We start from the raw sequence: 16006 nt of genomic DNA, 5'->3' as shown, positions 1-16006 counted from the left end.
TGGAAAACCCTTTACATATGCACATACTTGCGACTTCAAAAGACAACTCCTCAAGAAAATATCTATCATACCCTCGAATCGCTCGCAACATCAGTAACTGAATAATAAAAAACAGTTTTGACGGTTTTTGACAGCTATGGCTTGTTAAGATCGTCACATCCCTCTTGGGAGATCCTATAAATGTTTTCTTCAAACAAATAATTCGCCTTTCTGTAGCTACTGTTTTGTTTTTTATTTGTTTATTTAACAGTTTTATTCAGCAGTTTTATTAAATATGATCTCATTTGCGTACAAGTTGATACATTACTTAAATAAGTACTTAAAAATGCGTGTGGATATGTGCGTGTGTGTGCATCACTTGCACTCACTTCAGTTGTACTCCATCTTCTCTGGCAGTGCCTAGCATAGGTGACGCTTCATAAATTTGCACTTGCTTGAAACGTGACGATAATTGCTGTGACGTTTCCAGGTCGCTCTTATAGTTTGCTATTGCCTTTTCCAGTATTTGCTCAACTGGCGAGAAAGTCGAACGTGAACGTAACCGCGCTTTGGCTATCTCCAATGACTGCAAGAATATAAAGCAAAAAAAGAATAATAATGAGAATAACTAATATTTCTATTTTAATTATTACAAAGCTGAATGCTGCATTTTCTCTGTTCACATACGATTACCTTAAGCAAATTTGTATTTCTCGCAAGTGACTCCTCATACGAGAGAACTTTAGTAGTTTGTGCTGATGTTTTGCTCGCTCTTTGTTCTTGCAACTTTTCCAATTTCTTTTCTTCCATTTTGCTGCAAAAAATTGAAGTTGTTACAAATATATAATATATTTACATACGTACATATGTACATATATACATAAGTACATTTATGAATCGTTAGACTAACAGGTTTATTCTATGCATTACCAGTAATTTTGAACCGGCAAATTTTATTGCCTAAAGTTGTTACGATTTCTTGTAACAGAAACTCAAACGCACTGGTACGGCTGCACGTGAAATACACCATAGAGAGTGGTGAAAATATTACTTCATGCTAACGGGTGCTTTTTTAACTGCATGAAAACTATCGATATCGATAACCATGGCTCGGCAGCTGAAAATGGCAAACTTTGTTAACATTTCATGAATCGTTTAACTTCAGAAGAACGCTTGGAAATTGTGGAAATTTAGGTTAGGTTGATCTGGCTGGCTGAAAGCCATCACATAGACCTATTGGTCCTTAGTGGTGCCAGATGGAGTTTGACCCTTACGTAGTAGGCTTCTTGTAATAAGTCTGCGTCTTTTGCGAATCTAAGTAAGCTCTGAAGGGCCATCTGTTGCACCGGAGCTTTTCCGACTACTTCAGGCCCGGCACTAGATGCTCTGATTGGTTTACCACCACTTGATGCTTTCATCCAAGGAGAGGCCTTGAAGGCCATCTGCAGACTGAAACACAATGGGAACTGGTACGGCCATTGTCCGGCATTGGAACACAGAGAAGGCATGGGCATCGATCCAACGATTCTCTCCATGCCATCAAGAGTCGTACTCGAAAAGAGATACAGTGTAGTGCTACCAGAGGCTCAGTTGTGGGAAGACTCAGAAAATGAGCCCGGCAAAGACTGTTTTCTCATTTTAACGGATGGCTCCAGGACCGAGCATGGCTCCGGCTATGGGGTCTACGTGGAATCCAGCGGGACAAAACTGCACTTTGCTCTTGGAATGCATGCATCTGTGTTTCAAGCGGAGGTGTATGCAGCTCAAGAAGTGATGAACTTTGTTGTGGAAAAACGATGGAGAGGCAGATCTATATGTGTTGGCAGCGACAGCCAAGCTGCTCTTATGGCCTTAGACAGCCCTCCAACCACATCAGGGATAGTTAAGTCCTGTAAATCCAAGCTGAACTATGTCGGTAGACATAATAGCCTGATGCTAACATGCTAATGCAGGGCACGAACATAGAAGGTGCTCAAGAGTTTCCCTCTCTTCTAGTTCATTGCAAAATGTGCAGATATCGAGCCATAACCGCCGAAAAAATGTATCCCACAAATTCGAAATTTTACAGGGGAAGGTTTTTTTTTAATTAAATCAGTTTGAATGAAGCCATTATTTTAAAATTTATAATGTAAATATTTTTTTGTGTAATACAGGGTTGGCCATATTAAAGTGACCCATTGAGTAACCCTATAACTTTTTACTGTAATTTGAAATCTAAGGTTTACGTCAACAAGCCAAAGGCACTAGGCGCACTTAAGGCCAATATCCGACGGGAAATAGCCGCCATATCGGCCGAGACGCTGGCCAAAACTATGGAAAACGCCGAAAAACGGGCACATTACGCTATACGAGCTAAGGGCGACCACTTGCGCGATATCATATTCAAAAAGTGATGTAAACGAATCTCCTTGAACTAAATTAAATGTTTTTCACAATGAAACACAAAAAAATGTTTCTTTTTCCATATTTTTTTAATAATCACATGGGTCAGTTTAATATGGCCAACCCTGTACATTTAATTTTAATAATTTTAAATAGATATTTGCATCATAAGGGTTGTTTTTGTGGGATACATTTTTTTTTGCTTTCCTTCTGGCAACCTATTATTAAAAAAGTGTGTGGGTTACACAAAAATTTATTTTAAGGAAGTGACTTCCCGTTTTCTTTTTATTTAATTTTTTTACTTAGTACTTAAAATTAAATTACATTTGATTTAAAAAAAAATAAATGTATACATTTCTTAGTATAGGCTTGTTCAATAGGTGCGCTTCAACTTTTTTCCGATAGGGAGGGCGAACGACGCAATATTTTTTATTTTTCGCTTGTCATTTGTAAACTTCATTAGTATACATTTCATCATGGAACGCTACACACTTGAGCAACGATTGCAAATCGTGCAAATTTTTTATGAAAATAATCGTTCTGTTGCTGCTACTTTAAGAGCATTACGGCCATTTTACGGTCCATTTAACAAGCCGTCTCGTTTTGGGGTTATGTGAAGTCATTGGTCTACAGTAACAAGCCGGCGACGAATTGTGAGCTCAGAGCCAATATTGAACGCGAAATTGCTGGAATTTCGGACGATTTATGCAAAAGAGTGGTCGAAAATTGGGTTCAACGATTGGACTTCGTAAAACGTGCACGCGGTGGTCATGCAAAAGAAATCGAATTTCATACTTAAATGTATATGTTCAAACTCGATAATAAAAAAAAATTAGTTAAAAAAGTCAAACCGTTTGTGTTTTATTCAAAAAAGTTCAAAAGTTGAAGCGCTCTTACTGAAAACCCCTATATATTCGATAAAACAAAAATAAAGTAATGTAATTCATATATTTAAAGTTTTCTGTTAACAAAGTAATAGTCTAAGAGCTGGCTACATGAAAGTGCCCTCATCAGGTACATGGCTAATTTATATTGAAAATAATAGTATTAGTGTAGACGAATATAAAAATGAATGTCTGCCATTGCAAAACTGGGGCGCAAAGGGGGGATACGCAGTGAAAGGGGTGAATTTTGGGTGGAAAAAAATTCATAAGGTACAGGTATTCTATGTACGGGAAAAGTTTGGTTATATATTTGAGAAAGTGTAAAAAAAATTGGCAGACATTTTGCGAGGGGCTAACTCGCCGGCAGACGGCGCTGAAGATTGCAAAAATTAATTTAAAAAAATTTTCTTATTGTGAAATGTTCAACGTTTTCAATAAAAATTGTTGACAAACTTTAAAACTGCTATTATTGATATTGATAAAATAATTAAAGATGCACATTTTCTGTCACTTTCTCCATATCGCCTTTTAATATCGACTTGTTTAATACAAGAAGACAGCCAATCTTTCTGTCTAATTTTGTTGCCGATTCCCCAAAAATGTTCATTTATTCTTACTCGTTCATCTTCAGAAATTTTATCATGACAAGAATTTGGACATTTTTAGGACGGGTTAGGCAAAACACTCGTTTTTTTTTTTAACCTTTTGCAGCATTTTAGGTATTCTCTTTTGCTTTCTGTAGCCCCTTTTCCCAACACACGTTTCCTCCTCGACTTCTTTTAAACTTTCCAAACCATTTAAATCAACGAAATATTCATCTGAATCGCTATACGGTACCAGGGAGAGCTGTAAAAATATCCAATAATTGGAAACAAAAACATATTTTGCAAAAAAAAAAACAAATTCACACCTTGAACATATTGTTCTAAAGCTTTATATTTAATTAAAGTCTCAAAAAATTGTGTTTTTTTTTATTTTTTTCCCTTGTGTTTCATTTATTTTAAAAGAGAATTTAATTGTATCCCACACAAGCGTTCAAAGAAAATGTAAACAAGTCACCTTATGCATTTACATTAAAATTGTTTTTGTTGTAAAATCATAACGGTTTAATCTACAGCCATGAAATTTTGACAGATGATGCAAATGAGGTTGAACTATCGATTTCGATAACAAAACAAAAATCGATTATGGTGTGGGATACATTACTTTGGCGGTAATGGCTCGATATCATTGTTTGCAATTTCCATCTTGTATGCGTGTGCCGCTAACAAATTGTGGCCTGTCAGTATACCCACGATAGTTCCGCTTTCCTTTCTAGACAGGGCTAGTACGGTTCTGGCATATTTTTCTGCATTCCGAATATCTTCTTCTTCTTGTTGATTGGTACGATATCCGCTTACGCGACTTTGGCCGAGTTGCCATGAAATTATCTACCAGATTATAAAAGTAAAAATGCATTCCAACAATATTTCTGTTTTGTATTATAATTTTAAGTTCTCAAGGTCTTAAAACAACACTCGATACATTAAGCTCTAGTTGTTCAGTGGTAGTTCAACTGTGGTGAATTTTTAAACGGCTTTAATGTGCAAAAATGGACGTTTAAACTTAGTTTAGCTAGAAAAACAGTTCAGCTAGCACTGAAAAACTGGCCCTAACCAGTGCAGTTCGAAATGCTGTCGTTGCATATTTGCATAGCACTTTTGGTATGCAATTTTTACCAAAAAAGCTATGAAAGGTTTGAAGTTTTATGGTATATTTGAAATTTGCGATGGCCGCTGTCATAAGCATTTCGGTTCGCGTTTCTAAAAAGTAAACAAACATCAGTTGTTATGCCGTTGTTATGTTATCTTTGAATGCTATAAAATGGCGGAAACTAAATTCTATGGTTACCATTGCATGAGAAATGGGAAAGAGGTGCAAAAGGTACCAGGGTACAGAATAGACCCGTAAAAGTTCAAATTGCTAGATTATGGAAAAATAAATATCCAAGCCGATAAAGCTTTATGAATGCGTACTATATTTGTTACCTGTACTTATATTGTTATATGTACTTACACATGGTAGAAAAAGTCTGCGTTCACCTACTGTTATAAAGTATTAAAATAATTTAACGTGTTTATCTTAAAACTCTCAGTTATTTCTTTTCACTTATTTCAAAGAAAATTATTCGTAGAGGGTATGAACAAAATTTTTTGGAGTTTGAGCTGCGTCGTGTTCAGATAATGGGATTGTAGTACAGTTACTTAAATAGGCTGAGCAGAAAAAGTGTGCGTTCATTTCGAATAGTGACGATTATTTGCATGGCAATTACGTTAAATTTAATTTTAAGTCATTCATGTAGTTGACGCGGTTAAGAACAAATCTGAAGAGGGAAAAATTGATATTAGAAATACATTTTTTGTTACTTTGGACCAAAGGCGAAAAGAAATAGATATTGGTGAAAGGAAAATCATTGCAAGTTTGTGGCAAAATAGTAAGAGCTATCGGGAAATCGCGAAAATTCTTGGGAGGCAATACTCCTCGGTCCAAAGAGTGATAAACAACTTCAAGCAAACGAATTGTTTGGAGTCTAAGCCTCGTTCTGGGCGTCCAAAAAAACTGACGGAAAGAGAAGAACGTAACATAACTATTCTTGTGAAGTCTAATCCACGACTAACAGCAAGCCAAATTTCAAAAGACATAGAAGTAAAATACCAAAAGAAAGTACATCCAGATACAGTAAGAAAAATTCTAAAAAGAATCGGATTTTACGGCAGAGTGGCCTGAAAAAAACCCTTCATATCGCGAGTAAATCGACTTAAGCGGATGGCTTTCACCAAGGAATACGTAAACAAGCCACCTGAGGTTTGGAATAGTGTGATTTTTTCAGATGAGAGCAAGTTTTGCATTTTCGGGATAAAAGGTCGTAAAATTATTTGGAGGAAAAACGGAACGGCACTTGGAAAGCAAAATCTGGTACCTACGGTAAAGCATGAGGGAGGAGGTGCCAAGATATGGGGGTGTATGGCTAGTTCAGGCGTTGGAAATTTACAGTTTATTGAGTCGATAATGAACAGACATGATTACCTCGATATTTTAAAAACGAATTTGAGAGAAAGTGCAATCTAACTGGGACTCGGTGAAAGATTTGTTTTTCAACAGGACAACGACCCGAAACACACAGCAGAGATTGTTAGGTTGTGGTTGTTGTATAATGTTCTAAAACAACTTCGCACACCCCCACAATCAACTGACCTTAACCCCATTGATCACTTATGGGACGTTCTAGAAAAATAAATACGAGAGCGTACAATAACTAGCAAGGAAATACTTAAGAACGCTCTTAAAGAGGAATGGGAAGCCATAAGTCCAGAAATAACAGCCAAACTAGTTGGATCAATGAAAAGACGCCTTCTAGAAGTCATAAAAAGGCGTGGATATCCAACTAGCTATTAATTTTAAAACATTTCTATGATCTTAAGCCTTTTATTTTATTATTACTGAAGTGAACGCAAACTTTTTCCGTTTAGTTTGAATGGCCTTTTTAATTTTATGTGATCTCATTTTAAATGTGATTTTGTTATTGGTAGCGAAATATGTGTGATAGTTACGTTTAAGTGAACTAAATAAAACTCATTAAAAAAAATGTCTGAAATATTTATTGTTTTGAACTTTTTCTAATGCAAAGAATATTTGCATAGGTGAACGCAGACTTTTTCTACTATGTGTATGTGCATACAGGAGCCGGCACTCGAGGTGTAACTAACTTCAGGCCACTCGCGCAGCTGCAGTAACATCAGTTGTCTGTTAGTTGGCTAAATGACAGTCTAGAGTATTCTTTACAACCGCGCGGAACAACTTTCTGAGAGTAAATGCGAAAAAAGGAATTCGTAATAGTGACATTTCATTATATTTGGCTGGAAAATCACAACCAGCGATTGTTCGTGAACTCTAGCACCTTAAAGTAAATAACGGTTTTGTTTATCGCGCCATTACTCGTTATAAAGATAAGAGTGGCATCGCGAAACGTCATGGAGGGGGTCATCAAAATACTGCAACGTCACGTAAAATGGTTCAAAAAGTGAAGAATCGACTTGAGCGAAATCACCGACGAAGTGCCAATCAAATATCGAAAGAACCGAAAATATCTGACCGTAGCATCGGCCGCATACTGAAAAATGATCTCAAAGTCAAGCCTTACAAGATCCAATAGACGCATGAGCTCACACCAAAGCAACAACAAGTCAGACTTGAGAGAGCGAAGGAGTTGCTTCACTTGGCCGAAAGTGGCAAATTTCCAAACATGGAAATTCTTTGACCGACCGTTCATACGAGAATTTGAGTCATCGATTGACCACTAGGAGGCGGCACCTGCCACAGGTAATGGCTTGGGCCGCTGTATCCGCAGATGGGCGCTCTCGAATCGAGCCTGGTGTCAAGGTAAATGCGGTAAAGTATTCTGGAGGTTGCTTTGAAGCCGTGGGCAGACAAGCATTTCGGTGGCAGATCATGGCCGTTTCTAAAGGACTCCGCCCCATTTCACAAAGCTCAAATGAACCAAGAATGGCTAAAAAACAACGTTCCGAACTTCATAACGACCACACAATGGGTCGCAAAATCACCAGACGCGAACCCGATGGATTATTCTCTTTTGGGCCATTTTGTAGAGCAAAGTCCAAACTGAAACTACAAGATTCACAAGCCTCGAGGCGCTAAAAAACGCCATTGTCCGCGAGTGGCCCAAAATACCTGCACGTCACATTCGGGCAGCTTGCGATTCGTTTCTGGACGGTCAAGGAAAAAAGTGGTCATATCGAACAAAAGTAAATTTGTATAACACTGTGCGACAATTTTGGGGTCATCAAAATCAAACCACACCGGACCTTTTTTTTCTGAAAATATACCTATTCAATAGCAAAACCCTCGCTGTGTTTTTAAAAGTTAGCTCGATTTTTTTTTTTTACAAATAAACTTATTTTGAGAAGAACCTATATCTCAATACGCAATTTTGAATACCAAAATTTCGAAAAATTGTATGTTTTTACCATTTTTTACTGTAATTATGAAAATAATTAAAATTTCTCACTATTTCTTCTAGCAAAAATGTTGCAAAATGTACTAAAAAAGTCATTTATAAGATAAAAACATAAAACTGAACTTTAAGTTTGTTATTTTCTAAAAAAATAAATTTTTAACAAGATTTTTCTTCATAAAAATAATTTTTTTATACTCTGCTTTAAATTTTTTTTTAAATATCTAAAAACTCTGTAGGTAAAAATATTAAATAGATTAAGTAAAAAGAATATAGACTTGAATTCTTATAATTTTTTATTTTTTTTTCATTAAAATAAAGAATTTTTACGTACTAAAACCTTAGAGACGAGCTCTTTTCGACAATGATTGAATTTCAACATCAATTTAGTTTAAAAGCTGTTTTACTTGACAAAACCAACTCATAGCCGTCGGTACCAATTGCGTACGGAACCGATACCAAAGAAACATTTGAAAAAATGGATCGCATTTTAAAATTGGTCGATTATCAAAATCACAATTGGCGTGTATGTTGTGACTTGAAGGTGATTGCTATGCTTACCGGTCTTCAAGTTGGCTACATTAAACACATGTGTTTTTTGTGTGATTGGGATAGTCGTTACAAAGGGGATCAATACCAAAAAAACGATTGGAAAATGAGAGATGAAAGTGAAAAGAAAGACGCCAATAGAATTCACAAGGAACTTGTATCATCCAAAAAAATAATTTTGCCACCACTTCGCATCAAGCTAGGAATTGTGAAAAATTTCCTGATGGTTGTTGCTAAAAGGGATGAGGAGTCTTCCTGCCTACGTGACATTTTTCCGAAGATCAGTGATGCAAAATTGAAAAATGGTGAGATTCTGAGATACATTTATTTCCAGATGCACACATATATATAATTTATTTGTATATATATTTTTTCATATTTTTTTTTTAATTTCTTTCAGGCGTTTTAAATGGTCCTGACATTCGCAAATTGGTAAAGTCTGAAGACTTTAACAGGGTCCTAATAAACAATGAAATCGTTTCGTGGGAATCGTTAAAAGAAATAATAGTTGGACTTTTAGGCAAACATCGTTCTCCAAATTACAAAGAATCTGTGCGACGAATGCTAGATGCTTTTTCCAAAATTGGGGTCCATATGTCGCTAAAAATTCACTTTCTTCACCAACATTTGGACTATTTTAGTCAACAATTGTCGACAGAATCAGATGAGCAAGGAGGGAGCTACCATCAAACTGCGATGCCATTTGAGTCAAGATACCGAGGAAAACGAGCTCCAGGTGCCATACTAGCCGAAATATGTTGGTGGAGTAAACATATTTTTCAATACGACCAGGAAGAAAATGAAGGAAAATGGAGTAACCAGGAGGAAAAAAAATATGAGGTAGAAGAAGAAGAGACAGGCATGGAATTCTTTACTGATGAATCTGATTACTCTGATAATGATGATGTTGAAATTCAATCATTGTCGAAAAGAGCTCGTCTCTAAGGTTTTAGTACGTAAAAATTCTTTATTTTAATAAAAAAAAAAAATTATAATTAAGAATTCAAGTCTATATTCTTTTTACTTAATCTATTTAATATTTTTACCTACAGAGTTTTTAGATATTTAAAAAAAAATTTAAAGCAGAGTATAAAAAAATTATTTTTATGAAGAAAAATCTTGTTAAAAATTTATTTTTTTAGAAAATAACAAACTTAAAGTTCAGTTTTATGTTTTTATCTTATAAATGACTTTTTTAGTACATTTTGCAACATTTTTGCTAGAAGAAATAGTGAGAAATTTTAATTATTTTCATAATTACAGTAAAAAATGGTAAAAACATACAATTTTTCGAAATTTTGGTATTCAAAATTGCGTATTGAGATATAGGTTCTTCTCAAAATAAGTTTATTTGTACATGTACGAAATTTCTGCATCAAGCTATGACAAAATAAATCGATTAAATCAAACAAAGGTCGATTTATAAGTCAAATTTAGCGTACAGGTAAAACTCCAAAATCTCATGAAAATAGAAAACTTCAAAACGCAATAAAAAAAAATCGAGCTAACTTTTAAAAACCCAGCGAGGGTTTTGCTATTGAATAGGTATATTTTCAGAAAAAAAAGGTCCGGTGCGGTTGATTTTTGATGTCGCACTGTGTAAATTTCACACATTTTTTACTTTGAATTGAATAAAAATAATTTTCCAAATTAAATGAATGGCCTCTTTAATTCATTACACTTCGAGTGCCGGACCCTGTATATCGCTATAATGTACATAATTGGACTATTTAAATTAAGCATAGAATGAAACTTTTTTACTTGACTGGCGTCTTTGTTCTTACAAGAAATCGCTTGACCAGTATCTCAAACACCGCAGTAGCGGTTATCGCACCATTGCAGCAATCAAAAAAACAAAAAAAAAAGTATCTCACACTTCTCGTACTCTTCCCTCTTCTCTTACGGCTCGCGTTGTGGCCGATAATAGCTTTGTCCTGTTAGTTAGTAGCATCTTTTCCTTTCGCGACAAAACTCAATAATATTTGCAATAATTTAAAGTAGTTGGCAACCCTTTTATTAGGTGCATTCTCAGTTAACAAATGTATACACGGTTTTTAAAGTATACTTTTTGGCTGCTAATCCATATACTGACAATTAATACACCCGTTGAAAAAACTCACACTATTCGTGATTATACATTGCAACATTTTTTTTTTTTATTTAACCTTTTGCGGTCGTATTAAATTTTGACACAGGTGTCATTACTCTCTCTCTCTTAATTGGCGCGATAACCGCTTACGCGATTTTGACCGAGTTTAAAAAAGCGCGCCAGTAGTTTCTTTCTCGTGCTGTCATATTGGTCGGAATTAATTTCCGTTGAAAGAGCAGTGATACATCACATGTAAGATTATGAAGGATATATAATTAAGATTTATTAATTTTACAAATAAATACAGTATACAATTAGTATGGTTGCTAGCTGTGGTGGCTGAGAGCAGACATACGAGCGCAAAGGGTTAATTTTAACTAATTTCCTATAAAAATTAAGTTAATTCTTTGACAAAAACCATATGAATTAATAATTTTGGAGCTTTGCACGAAATTCGGAAAAATTCTTCCAAATTTCCAACTTTTGAGTCAAAAACTTGAGAAAACTTTTGAGTATGCCCATTTAATTTTAGTGTAATAAAGTTTATTTTCGAATTTTTTTTTGCTTTCCTCCATAGAAAAAATATGTTTCATATGGACACAAAATTCTCAATGCAAAAATTCACAAATTGTTAAAAATCAGTGGGATTTTTGAGGAATTACAAACTTTCACTTCTTTATTAGATGTTTGGCCAAGCTGTTCCTCCTATTTATGGTGTGTGTCTGATGTTATTCCACAAATGCAGAGTTTCATGTCGCCATTCGGCTACGGCGGTAAAATTCTGATTAAAAATTTGAAAATTTTAAAGAAAATTCAATGAATTTTTTTGTTTGAATTACGTAAAAATTTTCAATTTTGATTCGTAAAGCTTTTGTTAAAGAATGAACTATAATTTTATTGAAAATTTGTTAAAATTCAATTAAAAAGCCAAAAGGCTAGGCCCCTCCATTCATGGAACAACATCAACACGCACGCCACAAATAGGAGGAGGAGCTCGGTCAAACACCCAAAAAGGGTGTACAGGCCAATTATATATATGTATATATATTACAAGCCAGTAGATGCGTATGCCTTTACTAAAAGATTTTTAGAAGTTTTTTTTTTTAATTTAAATTTGCGTTCGTGGTGGTCATGGCATTAGTTCCTGAGATTAGTGTTCATTGTGAAGTCGAAGTTTTTTTGATGACAGCCAATGGCAAGCCTCCGAGTGTTAGGTTAGGTTGAAATGATTGCCCCTAGAGGGAGAACACTTGGACGAAAATCAAAAATTCGTCCACTGTGAAGGAATTAAAAAGGCTGGGAAGAAAGGAAGGTGGAGGACGAGGGAGATGTATTTGATGAAGGCAACCGAACAATGACTGATTTATGGTGGTATTAACCACTTCGTACTACTAATGAAATGTATCAGGTTTTTAAAATCAATCCTAATCAATCAATATGTATATTAGCAGGCGTGGCAAAGAGATGGGATCCAAGATGCTTAAATCTCAGCCACGCGAAAGGAGGGCTGTTAAGGAGAAAGTGCTGAGATGATTCCACCTCATCCTCCATGCAACTGACTGCCCACGACAGTCGGTTCTACGTTACGCTTCGGGATTTATATCCGGCCAAGGACTGTCACTTCACCAGCATTCCCCATATATCTATGGGGAATGTTTATACTGCTACAACAACAACAACAACAACTCGAAGTACTGTCGAGTGTCATTACATGTAACGCCGCGACTAATATCCTACAAGGGCACCCAAGAATTTCGAGACCTGAGATTTTGTTAACCGCAGGAGATCTCTCAAGCGCCTCCGACCCACTCATAGCTGGAAAGATTTCGCGACCTTACAAGTGTGTGTACTTATCGTCCGAGTGTAATTATGCCATGAAAACAGCTAAAAACCCATACGCCGTTCGAAAATGGCATAACACGCTTATGAAAATCAACCCCAAAATTTTGCTCCGGAGAAACTTTTCTTTACTACACAATTATCCTGAAAACCATTCACCACCTAAACGACGCACTTTGTAAGCTTAAAATATTAAATTTCTCCTCACTTGTCCACTTGACATACATATTGTCAGTTAATTCCGAGCAGAGTTTTGGCACATACATAAGTAGGATTATAGGTCTGTTCTCATGTAAAAAAAATATCCGATAACTTAATTTCCGAGAACTCGCTCTGAAAGAGAAAAGTATCAAGTTTTACGAACAGCTGATTAAATTGTTGGCGGAAAAAATCACAAAAATTAAACATTTTTTCCAGTTGGACTACCTTGTATTAAATTGAAAAATAATAAAGCAAATAAAATGCAAAATAACGACCTTAGCATCACCTGATTTTATTTTGCCCACACTAATTTATTCCATTTCATCAACGCTGTCGGATGAAGAACTTTCCAATCGCAGCTCTCTCCATATCATATTTTCCTTGCCTCCGTATATGTAAAGGGTGTTTTTTTAGAGGTTAGGTTTTCAAGATGAAATAAAACGTACATAATTTAATGTTATGGCCAAGAATTTAGCTTTATTATAAAGATAAGGGTTTGCCATTATGTTTTAAAAATGATTTCAGACCTGGCTCGAATAAATTCCAGCCGAGAGGCCCAATTTTCGACCACTTTTTGCAGCAATTGGGGCCGTATGTCAGCAATAACGCGCCGAATATTCTCTTCCAAGACGTCAATCGTCTCGGGCTTATCTGCGTAGACAAGCGACTTCACATAGCCCCACAAGAAATAGTCCAGCGGTGTTATATCGCACGATCTTGGAGGCCATGCCACAGGTCCACGGCGCGAGATAATGCGCTCACCAAAAGTTTCCTTCAATAAATCGATTGTTGCGTTGGCTGTATGGCATGTAGCGTCGTCTTGTTGGAACCAAAGGTCGTCCACATCAACATCGTCCAATTCAGGCACGAAAAAGTCATTAATCATGGCTCTATAGCGCTCTCCATTGACTGTAACATTATGGCTGGCTTCATTTTTAAAGAAATATGGACCAATGATTCCCTCTGCCCATAGAGCACACCAAACAGTGACTTTTTGAGGATGTAACGGCGTCTCAGCAATGGCTTGTGGATTATGTTCACTCCAAATGCGACAATTTTGCTTATTGACATACCCATTCAACCAAAAGTGAGCTTCATCGCTGAACCAAATTTTCTTCGATGCGTCGCGCGAACCGAACCATTATTTTCGTAATAAATTTGCACGATTTGCAAACGTTGTTCAGGTGTAAGTCTATTCATTATGAAACGGCAAACCAAACTGAGCATAAATCAAGTGACAGCTGTCAAAAAGACCATCTACGAAAAAAGTAGTGCCAACTTGAAAACCTAACCTCTAAAAAAAACACCCTTTATTTAGGTGCATATATGCCAAATTAGTTAATAACCAAGAAGAACAAGCATAAACACGAAAGATACCTTCAAAGCTTCCGAATTGTATTTCGGAAACTGTAGCAATGGTGACTGGTGGCTAGGATTCAGAAGTACATGTGTACCTCTATATCATTGGCCGATTCCTATTTAATATACGACTTCAAATACATTTTATAAATTTTATCTAAAATATATTTACTTGCATTTTCGATTTTAATCACCATTTTTCTTTAAATTTAGAATTTTTCGTGTTTATTTTTACTTTGCGATCAGCTGTTTTTCTCACTTGCAAATTCTTACAAGTAAAAATCTATCCAGTAAAAACTTGCAACTTCCCCTCAAAATGAATTGTCATTTTGCTCTCTCACTCACCCCTACTTTGCAAGATACATAAACACCAACACCTGTGAATACACGCGGACTTATTTTGTTTGTCAATAACGGCTTTTACTCGTAGTCTCCATTATAAATGCACATCTCTTAGTTGCCGGCATATTATTTCAACCCTCAAGTCGACATAGTGAAAACTTTACATTTCTACTCTTATGGAAAGTGCCCTTTTGAAGTGATCGCTTAAGATTATACCGGCGAAGTAAGTCATCCGCGCCTTTCTTGCGCTCTAATGGATCAGCATTCGCCTTTTTTTAAGTAAATAACTGCATCTGATTTTCAGAGCTATTTGCCGAAAAGACAAACTTTCTTCATTTAGTACCATTGTTTAAAACTTTTTTTTAATTTTATTTTGTGGAATTTTTCATAATATTTAGAAACTAAATAACGAACAGGAATAAAAGTAAACAAACTGCCGGCAAATGGTATGGCAAATTTAGACGTCACCTCATAAATAGGAGGAGGAGCTCGTTCAAACACCTAACAGATGTGTACGCGCCAATTATTTATTCATTTTTTAAGCCTATTTCATCAGATTACATCAGATTACATTTCATCAGATCTTTACCATTATTGTACTTTAGAGAAGTTACTCACATTTTGTCCAACCTCCTGTCGATTTCTGCCTCCAATGCGGAATATTTTTCATTGATTTCGCTGATTACATCCATTTCCAATACTACGTCTGGCGTATATTTATGTAAAGAGGTAAGTATAGAAGTACAAATCGGCCACTTATGTTAATTTTTGTAACTTAATAAATAGAAAATGAGTGAAAATTCACTGCTACACTGGTTGATAAACCAAAGGAAGTAAAGTGAAAAAAATAGTCATGTGATTAACGAACGTTTACACAAAACATCAGGTTGTCAAGCCAACACACAAACACGCGACATGTTGCTATTGTAACAGCATAAAACATACACATATGGTCATTAAAATAGGTACCCCCACGTTCATATGGAAAATGCAAGTTTTTGAGGTTAATTATAACAGATATTCAATTGTATGTGGTTTTATTTCATGGCTTAATTTAACAAATATAAATAAGAATTCAGGAATATTTTAAACTTAAACTAGTGACAAAAGGAACAAAAAGCAAATATGCATGTGATCATTAAAATAGGTACGAAATAGAAATATTTACGATGCAAAAATAACTTAGTGCTTTTATTACTTTTAGAATTTTATGTTTAAATTATCGAAGTTTAGTCAATAACCACTTGTTCACCATGATTCATTATTTATTATTATTATTATTATTATTATTATTATTTATTGTTCGACATACTTAAAATAAACATTACATTTCATTTTTAATCATTAACATTAGGACGTACGACAGTGACA

General features: G+C 35.4%; 1 protein-coding gene across 1 annotated transcript; it reads right to left on the bottom strand.

Moving 5' to 3' along the window:
• Positions 1-255: 255 nt before the first annotated feature.
• On the bottom strand, positions 256-15443 carry LOC129248022 (uncharacterized). The gene is made up of 3 exons (XM_054887428.1): positions 15254-15443; positions 673-793; positions 256-565 (listed from the first exon to the last, which is right to left on the bottom strand). Exons 1-3 carry the CDS (start codon positions 15325-15327, stop codon positions 365-367), a joined length of 396 nt encoding a protein of 131 aa, XP_054743403.1. The 5' UTR covers positions 15328-15443; the 3' UTR covers positions 256-364.
• Between the last annotated feature and the right edge of the window lie 563 nt (positions 15444-16006).

Source organism: Anastrepha obliqua, chromosome 5, assembly GCF_027943255.1.
Source record: "Anastrepha obliqua isolate idAnaObli1 chromosome 5, idAnaObli1_1.0, whole genome shotgun sequence".
Classification (NCBI taxonomy): Eukaryota; Metazoa; Arthropoda; class Insecta; order Diptera; family Tephritidae; genus Anastrepha; species Anastrepha obliqua.
This window is presented reverse-complemented; position numbering and strand designations above follow the sequence as displayed.

Excerpts from the sequence above, each read along its gene's own strand:
- LOC129248022 (XM_054887428.1), bottom strand. The coding sequence starts at position 15,327 with ATGGATGTAATCAGCGAAATCAATGAAAAATATTCCGCATTGGAGGCA. Across the intron at positions 794-15,253 it reads GACAGGAGGTTGGACAAAAT|CAAAATGGAAGAAAAGAAAT; the intron begins GTGAGTAACTTC and ends AATTTTTTGCAG. Across the intron at positions 566-672 it reads GAAATACAAATTTGCTTAAG|TCATTGGAGATAGCCAAAGC; the intron begins GTAATCGTATGT and ends ATATTCTTGCAG.